Source organism: Geotrypetes seraphini, chromosome 10 (genome assembly GCF_902459505.1).
Source record: "Geotrypetes seraphini chromosome 10, aGeoSer1.1, whole genome shotgun sequence".
In the NCBI taxonomy this organism is placed as follows: Eukaryota; Metazoa; Chordata; class Amphibia; order Gymnophiona; family Dermophiidae; genus Geotrypetes; species Geotrypetes seraphini.
This window is the reverse complement of record NC_047093.1, coordinates 46,230,558-46,244,688: the sequence shown is the minus strand read 5'-3', so window position 1 is coordinate 46,244,688 and position 14,131 is coordinate 46,230,558. Positions and strand designations below refer to the sequence as shown.

Genomic DNA, 14,131 nt, shown 5'->3' with positions numbered 1-14,131 from the left:
TTTAGAGTAGGAAAACAAGAAAAAACCCATTCTGAACCAAATTGTGTACTACTATATATCAGTCTCTGCACCCAGCCCCCCTCACTCCCTGCCAGGCTCTGCACCCTGTCCCCCCTCCCTGCCAAGCTTTGCACCCTGTCTCCCCTTCCCTGCCAGGCTGTTCCTTTCATTTTTCATACGCACAGACTATATACACTGCAGATATAAAGTCTCAAAACCGACACATTTTGATCACTAAATTGAAAATAAAATCATTTTTCCTACCTTTGTTGTCTGGTGATTTTATGAGTCTCCTTTCTTCACTCAGGCCCAACAATTGTCCCTTTCTATTTCCTCCCTCCCTTGTCCTGAGTTTGTGCCCCCTCACTGCCTTCCAGCCTTTGTCCTTCGTCCACCCTGCCGCGCCAGAGCCTGCTTTTCTCCTACCCTGCCACCCTGAAGCCTGCCTACCCTTAACCTTACCCAACCTTAAGTTTTTTGAGAATCTGGCCCTGAGTGTGGATTCTGGAATGCCTACAACAATGTATACACTAATCTGCTACGGAGTGCCAATTGTCATAAGAACGTAAGAAGTTGCCTCCGCTGGGTCAGACCAGAAGGTCCATCGCGCCCAACAGTCCGCACCTGCGGCGGCCCATCAGGTCCATGACCTGTAAGGTGATCCTTATCTAAACCCTTTAGTCCCCTTAATCCTTTAGCTATACAGTGGTTCCCAAACCCTGTCCTGGGGGACCCCCAGCCAGTCGGGTTTTCAAGATATCCCTAATGAATATGCATGAGAGAGATTTGCATACCTGTCACTTCCATTATATGCAAATCTCTCTCATGCGTATTCATTAGGGATATCTTGAAAACCCGACTGGCTGGGGGTCCCCCAGGACAGGGTTTGGGAACCACTGATCTATACCCTTTCATAACCTATCCCTACCTCTATCTGTATCCCTCAATCCCGTATCCTTCAGGAACTTATTCCAATCCTTCTTTGAACCCCCTTAGTGTACTCTGTCCTATCACTACCTCCAGAAGAGCATTCCAGGTGTCCACCACCCTCTGAGTGAAAAAAAAATTTCCTAGCATTTGTTCTAAATCTGTCCCCTTTCAATTTCTCCGAGTGCCCCCTTGTTCTTGTGGTTCCCATAGGCTGAAGAATCTGTCCCTTTCTACCTTCTCTATGCCCTTCATGATCTTGAAAGTCTCTATCATGTCTCCTCTGATGTCTCCGCTTTTCCAGGGAGAAGAGCCCCAGCCTTTCTAACCTGTCAGCATATGAAAGGTTTTCCATACCTTTTATCAGTTTCTCGCTTCTTTTCTTGAACCCTCTCAAGTATCGCCATGTCCTTCTTGAGGTACGGCGACCAGTATTGGACACAGTACTCGTCGCCGTACCTCAAGAAGGACATGGCGATACTTGCAAATAATGTTTCCTGAATTTGAATCTCCCAAGATGGAACAGAAAACATGGTATATTTCACATTTTAGCAGTTACCAGGAAAAAACAAAAACAACTTCCATCTTCTGACTTGCAAACTGCGCAATCAAGGTCTCCCAGTCTAGGGCTGGCTCAAAATGTTATGCCATCCTGGATCCACTTCTGTTTTGGCACCCATGGCCTGGGCCCAGACTCACTATGTTTTAGCAACTCCCATGTTCTGCATCCCCAGGCCTGTTCCTTCCTCCCTTCTCTGATGCTACTATCTGGTCCTGACAAGTTGCAGCTTCATAGGCCAGCTGCCGCGAGAAGGGAAGTTAGCATTAGTATCAAGCAACAGCATTAGGACTAGAAGGGACCTCTTATCGCTGATTTTGATGCTGGTGCTAGCCCTCCCTCCACAGCAGCTGGCCTATGAAGTCACATTCTGTCAGGACCGGGCAGCAGTATCGAAGGAGGAAAGAGGAGGAGAGTATTCAAACCACTTCTCTTTACTTCCGCCTTACCCAACCTTGCTGCCAATTCCTCCTCCTCTGTCTCTGATCCGCTGCCAGTGCTGCGCCGCAACTCCAGGAAGGAAGGGCCAGCGTGCAGCAATTGCACGTCGCTGGCCCACAAGCTTTCCCCTGACGTCAGTTCTTGTGGGCCAGCGATTTACAATCGCTGCACGCTGGCCCTTCCTGGAGTTGCAGTGTAGAGGCGACGAGCAGGGAGCAGCAGCGGGGACGGAGAACAGTCAGCCCGCGTACTCCCAACGAGTGGGACATTTTTTAAAAAGGTACAACGGGGTGTTTATAAAAAAGTTACCTTCATTTCATAAGATGCACTGAAATTTCCACCCTATTTTGGGTGGATAAAAAGTGCGTCTTATGAAGCGAAAAATACGATACATTCAGACTTCTGAGAGTTTGGTTGTATATGCCTAACTGAATCAAATTTTGTGCATGCACAAGACAAGATATAAACTTAAGTGCATAAATTTCAAAACAGATGTGTAAATTTTTAATTTCAAAAATTCACTGAAGCCCACATGGGGTGGGTAAAAATGTGTGTATACTATAGTTGTCCTCAAGTTTTAATGCATTTAGTGACTGTAATGACTGATTCTACTTCTGTAACTGTGATACCTCTATACCTTGAATGACATTTGCTCCCCTTTGAAGCAAGGTGTATTTTTAAATTATGTACACTGATCTTTTTAATCTTCCATGGCAAAACACCAGACTACATGTTGAATTTAACAGAAATACCACCCAATGAGAAATACAACCTGATCAACAACCATATGAGAATAAGATTCCCAAATCCTAGCGGAATGAAATACAAAACTATTCACTCTGCAACCTTTCCCTATCTGCCAAAAAAATGGTGGAATCCTTTACCAGCACAGTTAAGGAATATTCCCTCCTACCAAAACGTTCATAAAGGCCTAAAAACTTAAAAACCTATCTATTTAGAAAATATTGTACTCTCCCCCCCCCCCCCCACACACACAAACAAGCTACGACATAAGAACATAAGCTGGGGACCGGCGGTCCATCGCGCCCAGCAGTCCGCTCACGCGGTGGCCCATCAGGTCCGGACCTGTATAATAATCCTCTATCTATACCTTTTTATCCCCTTTTCCTTCAGGAAATCATCTAATCCCTTCTTGAAACCCAATAGCGTACTCTGTCCTAACACACCCTCTGGAAGCGCATTCCCTTCACCCTTTGGGTGAAGAAGAACTTCCTAGCATTGGTTTTGAATTTGTCCCCTCTCAATTTTTCCGAATACTCTCTCATTCTTGTAGCCCTCTCCACTTTCTCTATGCCCTTCATGATCTTGTAAGTCTCTATCATGTCCCCTCTAAGCCTCCTCTTTTCCAGTGAAAAGAGCCCCAGTTTTTCCATACTTTTTATCAAGTGCGTTGCTCTTTTCTGAACCCTCTCGAGCATCGCCATATCCTTCTTAAGGTACAGCGACCAATATTGGATGCAGTACTCCAGATGCGGGCCCACCATCGCCCAATACAACGGCAGGATAACGTCCTTCGTTCTGGTTGTAATACCTTTCTTGATAATACCTAGCATTCTGTTCGCCTTCTTAGAGGCCACTCACACTGTGCCAACGGTTTCATTGTTTTGTCCACCAGTACTCCTAAGTCTTTCTCTTGGCTACTTTCACCCATTTCCAGCCCTCCCATCGTATAGCTGTACATCGGGTTTCTGTTTCCTACATGTAAGACTTTACATTTCTCTACATTAAACTTCATCTGCCATTTATTTGCCCACTCTCCCAGCTTGTTCAGGTCCCTTTGTAAATCTTCACAATCCTCCTTAGTCCTAACCCCACTAAAAAGTTTTGTATTGCCTGCGAATTTTATAACTTTGCACTTCGTCTCTGTGTCTAGGTCATTAATAAATATATTGAACAGCATCTGTCCGAGTACCGACCCCTGCAAAACACCACTCATGACCCTTTTCCAGTCCGAGTAGTGGCCCTTCACTCCTACCCTTTGCTTCCTGCCCGCCAACCAATTTTTTGATCCATCTATGTACATCTCCTTCTACCCATGGTTCTTCAGTTTCCTTAGTAGGCGTTCATAGGGTACCTTGTCGAAGACTTTTTGGAAATCCAAGTATACGATGTCTATGGGGGGCCCCTTCGTCCATTTGTTTGTTAATTCCTTCAAAGAAGTGCAGTAAGTTTGTTAGGCACAATCTTCCCTTGCAGAAGCCATGTTGGCTTGTTTCATCAGTTTGTTCCTTTCTAGATGCTCATCGATGCTGTCTTTTATCAGCGCTTCCGCCATTTTTTGCCGGGGACCGAGGTCAGACATACCGGTCTGTAGTTTCCCTGGGTCACCTCTCGATCCTTTTTTAAAGATGGGTGTAACATTTTGCTATCTTCCAATCCTCCGGGATCACCCCTGTTTTTAGGGATAATTACAAATCTGCTGTAGTAATTCCGCAACTTCTCCCATCTCGATAAATGACTCTCTACATACCTATCACTCACAAACCAGGAAATGTGACATTCATACTGGAACCTGTAATGTCAAGATTACACCAGATATGGCCAATCTTTTCTCCAAACATACCATAATCATAAGCCTACACAAACTAGATATCTGTCATGAAATAATGTAAATCCTGGACGTGGTCAAGTTCTTCTAAATTGTAAATCGCATTGAAACTCCTGGGGCATATTAGTGATCCATAAATACTCATGTAATGTTATATCTTCACAGAAATCTTTGCACAAGCCCTTCAGTCCCGATACTACTGATTGGACCTATGCTTTTGATGACTTGGCTGGACCAGTACGACACACACTGTCAGAAAATCCTTAGGCATATCAAGTGAGTGTGTTCAGTGCAGCATCTTATTTAACATATTTCTGAAGGGCTGATCAAAATTTGCCTCTTTGTGGATGATACCAAAACCTGCAATAGAGTAGACACTCCAGATGGTGTAAATTACAAGAAGAAAGACCTAGCAAAGTTTGAAGAATGGACTGAAATTTGGTAGCTAAAAATGTAATGCTAAGAAATGCAAGGTCATGCATTTGGACTGCAAAAACCTGAAGGAAACGGTGCAGTTTTAGGGGGGAGGGGGAGAATTATGTGCACGACAGAACGGGATTTGGGTGTGATTGTATATGATGATCTTAAAAGTAGCCAAACAGGTTGGAAAGATGACAGCGATAGCTAGAAGGATGCAGGGTGCATAGGAAGAGGTATGGCCAGTAGGGAAAAGGAGGTATTGATAAGACTCTGGTGAGACCTCATTTAGAATATTGTGTAGAATTCTGGAGACCACACCTCCAAAAAGATATAAAAAGGATGGAGTTGGTCCAGAGGAACTCTACTAAATGATGTGTAGTCTTCATCATAAGGTATATGGGGCAGACTTAAATCTCTCAATATGTATACTTTAGAGGAAAGGCAGGAGAGGGTAAATATGATAGATGTTTTAAATATCTATGTGGCGAGTAATTTGAAAGGAAGCTCTAGAATGAGGGGGGCATAGGATAAAGTTAAGAGGTAATAGGCTCAGGAGTAATTTAAGGAAATACTCTTTTACAGAAAGGGTGGTAGATGTGTTGACCAGTCTCCCAGAAGAAGTGGTGGAGACAGAGACTGTCTGAATTCAAGAAGGTGTGGGATAGGCACGTGAGATCTCTTAGAAAGAAGAGAGTGATTACTGCAGATGGGCCATTTGGCCTTTATCTGCCATCATGTTTCTAACAAGGAATAGTTTTCAAGATTCTGCAACTAAGGTATCTAATTCTATAGCAGTTTTTATTCATTTATCAAAAATTTTCTAAAACCACCTTTGTCACAAAAGCAAATTAAGGTGTGGTGTAATAAAACTTTTCAAAAGAAAAAGAATGCCATAATCATATGGACAGTTAACAAGCACACAAGATTTCCACTACCACATTGATTATAATCTGCAGCTGCCAACTGTAACTGCACGTTTTCATATATTTGAAATGTGTGTCATTTTATAAAAAATGTTTTGTGACATTTCTTATGTGCCAAAGTATTTAATTGGCCATGGTTATGAGAAGGGGACTGTTGTGATTGGTGCTAGGAACGGAGAAGAGACAGGGAACAAGGAGTGGATTTCATTTCTGTTGAAGAGAAGGGTCAATCAAAGAAGCATTTCATCTTAAATTGACTGCACAATCAGCTGACCCTGAAGCTTTATATAGGTGTAACTTTGGTCCCTTACTGGTTATATAAAGTTTTGGAAGGTGTGGTAGAGTGCCAACCTGTCACAGGCTGGATAGGATAACCAGTATGTTTAATCTCTTCCCTCTCCACCCCCTGACCAAAAAAAAATAAAAATCTTTTAGTATTGAAAAAAGATTTTACAGAGGAAAAATCTACTAAGTGGCCACATAAGAATAACAAGGGAAGGATTATTTTAAAAAAGAGCAGAAGGGTTTAGTGTTTATGGCTTATATGGCTAACAGAATTGCTTGTCTTTTGTTGTTCAGCTCTGCCCAGGGAATAGGTTTGGGATGGATTAGGGTGGTCATTCAACCAACCAATAAACATGGACTAGATTGTTCCCTAGAATCCTGAAGTTAGGTTGCATTTAGGGTTGTGGCATAATGAACAATCAAGAGCTCTGTTGTACTAGTCTTACGGAAAATAGAAAAGTGTCAACTTGGAAACCTTACTTTTGTTTTTTCTATCACTATTTGTTGGCAAATCCCACTTGTCTATAGTAGTAACAGTAAATATGCATTTGCCTCTGGGTCTAAATTTGGGTCTTTAAAATGAGTAAAAATGGCCTATCAAATGGGTAAAATGCAAATTCTAAAGATGGTTTCTCAATATGTTTAATGAAAACTTCTATAGCTGCTACTAATGACTGGGGAGACAATTCAGAGCAGTTTACATGACTTCTGTAATGGTGTTATAATACATGAGCTTTTGTAAAGTTGTTACAATACAGAGTTATGGTGATTATTGCAGAGCTTTAGCTGTCATATACAGTTTCTGTTTTCTGTTATGTTCTTAGTTTGATTTATGCAATTTTCACTGTATTAATATACATCTTAAATTTTCTTTCTTTTCTCAGTATAATTCCTGCAAAATATCTAATGAAAGATTCTGACATCCCAAATTTTAAGTCCAAAACTTTTGTTAAAGAACTCATGGAGAAGTATGACCTGGAGAAGGTAATTGGCAAAAGGAGAGTGTTGCTTATTGACTTCTTTATAGCCGTTTCCAAGTTACGCTATTGTCCTGCTAGCCAGTGCAGTACCAACTGATCCACCTTTTCTGATCAGCTGTGCAGAGCTGACTAATTTCTTTTTTTTTCTCTCTCTGTTTGCAATTATATTTTTCCTACTCCCTTTTTATAACCACACTGCTGCTCTTTGAGACCTTGGAAACATCATTGGGAATTGTACCATTTGAAGCCAAAACTAATTCCGTCCTATAGTGAGACTGTCTTTTCTAGTACTGAACTAATTCAATCACTTTACCGCAGCAATTGTGTTAAGTAACCTGTATCTCCGCAGTCAATGGTGTATTGCTTTAAAGCGTTTGTAACTATTCCTCCATTATAAGAATTCATAATTATTTAAAGGAAACTAGAATAGTTTTATGGACACTCTTCTTTTACCTTTGGGCTTAATCAGACCTCTGGCTCCACCCTTATGGCATCTTGGCCTTTCCTGGTGCATCCCAGACTGCACCAGGCAGAACAGGGTGCTACCATTTTGAGAATGATGGCACTGGAGGCAGGGATGAGTAGTCTATTCTGAGCTCCCTTGGGGAGAACGGTATAGAAAATTGAATGGATTAATAAATTAATAAATATTGATTTTTGAAACAACCAGCAGAGCTGCCAGAACTTTCCTAAGTTCTTCAGTACTCTCAGATGTATGCCATCTGGCCCTTTGTTTTTGTCCACCTTTTAGTTTAGTTGGCTCTTCACAAACACAATCTTCTGAAAATCATTCAGGGCCTACCTACACCTCCATTCCTTCTGTGTTTCTGCCCGGCCCTTCAGTTGTGAACATAGAATAGAAATATTTGTTAAGCAATTCAACTTTGTTTTTATCAGCTTTTACATATTACTTTCCTTCAACTTTTAGTTCATGATGCCACTTTTGTACTTCCTCCTATCACTAACATTTCTGAAAAATGTGTTTGGCTATTTTTTCTTCCAGTTGAATCTTTACTTTCTTGACTACTCTATCAACTTCTCATTAAACTTTTCCAAATATTTTTGCCCATCTTCCTCTGTCATCTTTTGTAATTTATGAACACTAACCCCCTTCCTTACCTTTTCAGCTACTACTTTGGTAACACAAGCATACACCTTTTCCTCTTACTTTTCTTACAAAATGGTTTGTTTATTTAAAAATTTATATACCGCATACAACTATGCAGTTTCCATATGACATATATAAAAATCTTGTTTCCCTCCAATTATAACGTATAACATAGACTTATCAAGACATACATTGTTAATCATCCCTGTTATAATAGGGATAGAGCATAAATTCAATCAATTGAGAAGTACAAACAAGCTTTAAATCATACTTCGATGTCAGAAAAAAATTATAAAAGGCGATTATCAACTGAAATACATCTTAGCATAAGAAGGCATTAGCAAACAATTGAGTTTTTTAGCATTTTCTTAGAATTCATTATAATAGCTCCTTTCAGTTTGCCCATGCTTTTCTACTTCCAGGTGTTCCCATCCAAATAACAACCCTGAACAAAGTTAGTTTTGTGGGTGTTTGGATTTTTGTTTTAAGTCTAGAACCTTCATTTCTAAATGAACCCTCCCTACACTTTCCTTTAATATTAAACCACATCATCCACTGAATGCCAGATGATCACCTAACATTAAAAAACATTCTCCTCATTTGTAAGCACCAAATCCAGTATGACTCCATCCACACAGATTCCATTACCAACTTCTGGAACAGCTCTCCTTGTAGAGCAGGGGTGTCAAATGTCAGTCCTCAAGGGCCGCAATCCAGTTGGGTTTTCAGGATTTCCCCAAAGAATATGCACAAGATCTATTTGCATGCACTACTTTCAGTGTATGCTAATAGATCTCATGCATATTCATTGGGGAAATCCTGAAAACCGGACTAGTTTGCGGCTCTTGAGGACCGACATTTGACACCCCTGTTGTAGAGGATCCAAGATCTCCATACTTCTAGGAGGCTCCATAATAGGTATACCCCAATCAATTACTGTGCATATTAAAAACCATCTATTAGTAAATACTTCCCCTTTTACAGCTTTATTTTGAATGTCTTCAATTAAATCTCTGTCCACTTCTGTCCGTGAAGGAGGCCTACATAGGTCACCAATGTAAATATATTTTTCATTTCCTCTTTCCAGATCGACCTATAGTGTCTCTTCCTTATCCTGTAGATCCTACAATTGTGTGGCTTTAATATGATCTTTTAACATATAACATTACTCCCCCTCCTTTTCTTCCTACCTTATCTTTTCTGAACAGATGCAGCCCAGTGTAGCTATATCCTAGTCATTGTTCTCCATGAACCATGTCTCTGTGATTGCCAGTAAATTGAAATTAGTCTTTTCCATCAGTTTTCTAGATCCAAAATCTTATTTCCCATACTACAGGCATTAATATATAATGGCTGTCCCAGACATTGCTCCTTCCCCACCACCCCCATGTATTTAGAAGCATTTAATGATTCATTTACCTGAGGGCTTATACCTACCTGGGGGCTTTGATCACCCAGCCCCAATGTTTCTAATTTAAAAACCCTCTTTAGTAGTTTAGCCAGTCTGTTGCTGAAGACACTTTTTTTTTTTGTTCTGTGGACCCTTATTAATCTCCAAAATAATTTAGGTTCCCTTTCTGTGGGCTTCAGCTCCCTTCCATTTTCTTTCCCTACCATTTTTGTTTGCCCTTCTGCCAATGTCCACCATGCTTCCAACCATGCTTCAGTCTTGTCTGTGTGTGTCTCTCTCCTCCCTTATATGTTCTACACTTCTGTTCAAGCCCATGTTGGTCACAGTGCTGCTACCTCTTATTACACATTCATTTTCACCACTAGTTGCTCACACCACTTCTATCCTCAGCTAATGCCGATCCTGCATCTAAAGCAGTCTCACTTTCACAAGAAAGGATAGACCATAGGTTGAGGATCATTACACTAATGTATTTAGAGTGTTTCCTATGCATCAGAAGTGGGAAGAGATGAGGAACAGGTTACTTTCCTATCATGATGGAGGTTCAAGTAGGTATTTGTTTGGCTGACTATTTTTACTTGTAATCAGTTTCAGACTTGTCTAGTACGACACTGCAGAAATGCTTTTGCCTGCAACAATCGTCCACAAATCGGGATGGAAAATTCGTATACTCTGGAGACACCATGCCATGTGATGCTCTCATCCAAATGGGTAAGTAAAAGCATGAGTTTTTGTTCATGAGGGTTTTTTATGGCTTCTACAATGTATGCTGGTATAAGTAATTCATTATTGATCCCGATAGCCTGACTGTTCTGTATAAATTATTGTGTCTGCATAAAAGGGCTTTATGTAATGGGACAAGACTATTTTTGCAGATGTAATATTTGTTTCGCATAGCAAAGCAGGCAGATGAATCCAGACTAGTGGGTATAGCTCACATCGACCAGCAGGTGGAGATAGAGAACTGATTAACAGTTGGCCTTAAAAGCCTGGTGTTTCTTTCTGTTGATTCAGTTTTGCTCTATCTCCCAGCAGGGACTGAGCTAGCCCTCTAGCTCTTGGATTCTGGATGCTGCCGGAGATAGTGGTGTTCAGTGGACTTCCTCTGTTGAGACTATGTCTCTTCAGTAGGATAGGGTGTGCCTGGCTGAGTGGTGCCCGGCTTTAGGAGTTACAACCTGGGCCCCCCCAGGTCCCTACTCCACCCTCCCCTCCGGGTGATTGAGGGGTTGTTGTCCTGCATGGAGTCGTCTTTCTTCATTCCAGTAAAAAAAAAAAAAAAAAAAAAAAAGAGAATCGGCTTCCTGTTCGTGCTGAGCTTGGCAATTTGTGCTTTTGCTTGCAGTACACTTACCAGCTGTGTCCTGGCGTCTAGGATCGCGGGAGCTGAGGGGTGAGTGTTTTCCCTGCCTCGGGGCTTGGGTGTCGCGTTCCCGACTGTAGGGGCGGTTGGGGGCGGAGTCGGGAGTCGGCGGCGTTTGCCGCGTGTAAAAAAAAAGAAATACAGCAGCCGCGCTGAAAACGCGGCATGGCAACGGAGGCCGGTCAGAGGTGTTCGCGCTGTGGAGCGCGCAGGACACCGTCGGGCCTTTGCTCGGCCGAGTGTGAGCTGGCCCTGGCTGAAGGGGCTTTGTTGCAGGCTTGTGAGCTGGGCGATTTCCCGGGTAACAGAGGCACGGGACATGTCCCCGGCACGCAAGGGTGAGTCAGAGCGGCGAGGGCTCTTCCTTAGCAGGGGGGGGAGTTCAGCGGCGGTGGGGGAGATTTCCCGGTGCATGAAGCATGCAGGAGCTGATCTCGGCGCAATGGGGATACGCCGGAAGCCAGTTTAAGGGTGGCAAAAGCCATGCGGCTCTTGTATCCGGTGGACCCGGCTGAACTGGATAAGTTTAGATTGCCCAGGGTGGATGCTTTGGTGGCCGCGGTAACCAAACGGACTACCTTACCGGTGGAGGGGGGGAGTGACGTGGAAGGATGCGCAGGATAGGAAGATTGAATCTTCCTTAAAAATGTCCTTTGAGGTCGCGGCGCTGTACCTTGCAGGCCGCCATATGCAGTTCTTAAGGCGGCACGAGCATGTCTGCAGTGGTCGCAAGTGGTGTCAGATATTTATCGGAGTCTGGTGTTCTGTCCATGCGGAGCTGGCAGATTTGGAGTCCGGCTTGGCTTATTTGGCAGACTCCTTATATGATATTGTTAGGGCGTCTGCGAAGCAGATTGTATCTTCAGTGGTATCTCGCAGATCCCTATGGCTACGGCATTGGGCGGGCCGATGCTGCTTCTAAGCTTCGGCTGGTACGGCTCCCTTTTAAAGGGGGTTTCTTGTTTGGAGAAGATTTTAGATAAACGGGGTGAAGGGATTTTGGGGATACCAAAACTCAGCGTTTACCGGAGGATAGGGCTAGGGCCCCCGGTGAGGCCCTCATCGTCGAGACCGGCGCTTCAGGGATGTTCGGAGATCCAGGTCTGGTAAGCCTTTCTTCAGGAGCGGCTGCGGTTCGTCCTCTGCTTCGAAACCAAGGTTTCAGCAGTAGGGGTTCCTTTCGTACGATCGAGACCCTCGTCGGGGCAGTCCACGCGTACCCCAGCCACTCGCACATCCACAATGACGGGGGCGTGGCTCCCTCCGCTTTTCCTTAGGGGCCGGCTTTCGAGTTCCGGGCGGAGTGGGCCATCGATCACGTCAGATCAGTGGGTGTTTGGACATTGTTCAAGAAGGGTACAAGTTAGAGTTTCGCCTCTCCCGTCGTAGATTCTTTCTTGGTGTCCCCTGCAATGGGGCGGCCAAGGGAGACGCGGTCCGGATGACTCTTCAGGGGCTGCTCGAGCTAGGGGCAGTGGTACCGGTGCCCCCGGAAGAAGTAGGCACCGGTATATATTCCCTTACTTCATTGTGCCAAAGAAGGGGGGGGTCCTTCAGGCCGGTGCATGGATCTCAAAAGAGTCAACAAATTTCTCAGTGTTCGCCATTGTCCGGATGGAGACGGTGCGCTCGGGTTATTGCGGCTGTACGACCGGGAGAGTTCCTCACGTCCCCTCGACCTCAAGGAGGCATACCTCCATATTCCGATCTGGCCTCCGCATCAGCGGTATCTGCGGTTTGCGATTCTCGGCCAAGCATTTATCAGTTTCGGGCAATGCCCTTTGGCTTGGCAAACGGCCCCCCGCACCTTTTCAAGGTCATGGTGGTGGTAGCCGCCTTCCTCCGCAAGGAGGGGATTCGGGTACACCCTTACCTAGACGACTGGTTAATCCGCGCCTCGTCCAGCCAGGAGAGTGTGGCGGTTACTCAGCGAGTGATTTCGCTCCTACAGTCCGTTGGGGTGGATGGTCAACTTTCCCAAGAGTTTCTGTCCCCGTCGCAGTCGTTGGTGCATCTTGGGGGTGCGGTTCGACATGGCTCTGGGGAAGGTGTTTCTACCACCGAGACCGGGGGGAGAAATTGCAGGCTCAAATTCGCCTACTTCTCGGGACGGCCAGACCGTGAGTTTGGGATTATGTACAAGTGCTGGGTTCCATGGTGGCGACTCTGGAGGTGGTCCCCTGGGCGCGGAGCCACATGAGGCCCTTACAACAGTCTCTGCTCTCTTCGCTGGTCCCCAGCTTCTCTGAACTACAATGTGCGTCTCCCATGGAGTCGTCGAGCAGCTCGCAGCAATGCAGTGGTGGCTCCACGAGTTGCATCTGTGGGAAAGGGCATGCCGTTGGCCACGCCAGACTGGGTAGTGGTCACCACGGATGCCAGTCTGCGGGGTTGGGGGCCCAGTGCCTGCAGGCGTCAGTGCAGGGGATGTGGTCCTTCCAGGATGGCCCAGTGGCCCATCAATTTGTTGGAATTAAAGGCGGTCAGGCTGGCGCTGTTGGCTTTTCAGGACACTAATTCAGGACAAGCCAACCAGAGTCTTTCGGACAGTGTCACGGCGGGTCCGCCTATGTCAATCGGCAGGGGGGCACCCGGAGTCCGCAGTTAGCAGAAGAGGCGAGAAATTTGTTTCAATTGGGCGGAGAGGCATGTGACCGCTTCTCTCGGCGGCATACATTGCAGGTCACGAAAAACGTGCAAGCGGACTTTCTCAGCAGAAATCTTCTGGACCCGAGGAGAGTGGGAGTTGTCTCCTCGAGCGTTCAGCCGGCTAGTCAGTCGGTGGGGCTTGCCGGAGATGGATCTCATGGCCTCGTCCCGCAATGCGAAGTTGCCTCGGTCTTCAGGCAGACGCAAGGAAGAAGGTTCGGAGGGGAGTGGACGCGTTAGCTCTCCCATGGCCTCCGAATTCCCTTCTGTATGTGTTCCCCGCCGTGGCCCATGATAGGGCGAGTGTTACAGCGCATCTCTCGCTTTCGCGGCAGAGTCATCCTGGTGGCTCCGGATTGGCCGCGTCGGCCGTGGTACGCAGATCTGATTCAGCTGTCGGTAGGCGAGCGGGTGACGTTCCAGGTAACGCCGGACTTACTGACGCAGGGTCCGATATGGATAGAAGATCCGGCCCGCTTTGGTCTTACGGCCTGGC

At 45.1% G+C, this 14,131-nt stretch overlaps 1 protein-coding gene across 1 annotated transcript in view; it reads left to right on the top strand.

Moving 5' to 3' along the window:
- Positions 1–14,131, top strand: part of ELAC2 (elaC ribonuclease Z 2) — a 117,224-nt gene that overhangs the window by 73,861 nt on the left and 29,232 nt on the right. The window contains 6 exon segments of the mRNA XM_033961702.1: positions 1,037–1,054; positions 4,685–4,772; positions 7,009–7,108; positions 10,212–10,256; positions 10,258–10,287; positions 10,289–10,334. Of these exon segments, the coding sequence (XP_033817593.1) occupies positions 1,037–1,054; positions 4,685–4,772; positions 7,009–7,108; positions 10,212–10,256; positions 10,258–10,287; positions 10,289–10,334 (327 nt within the window).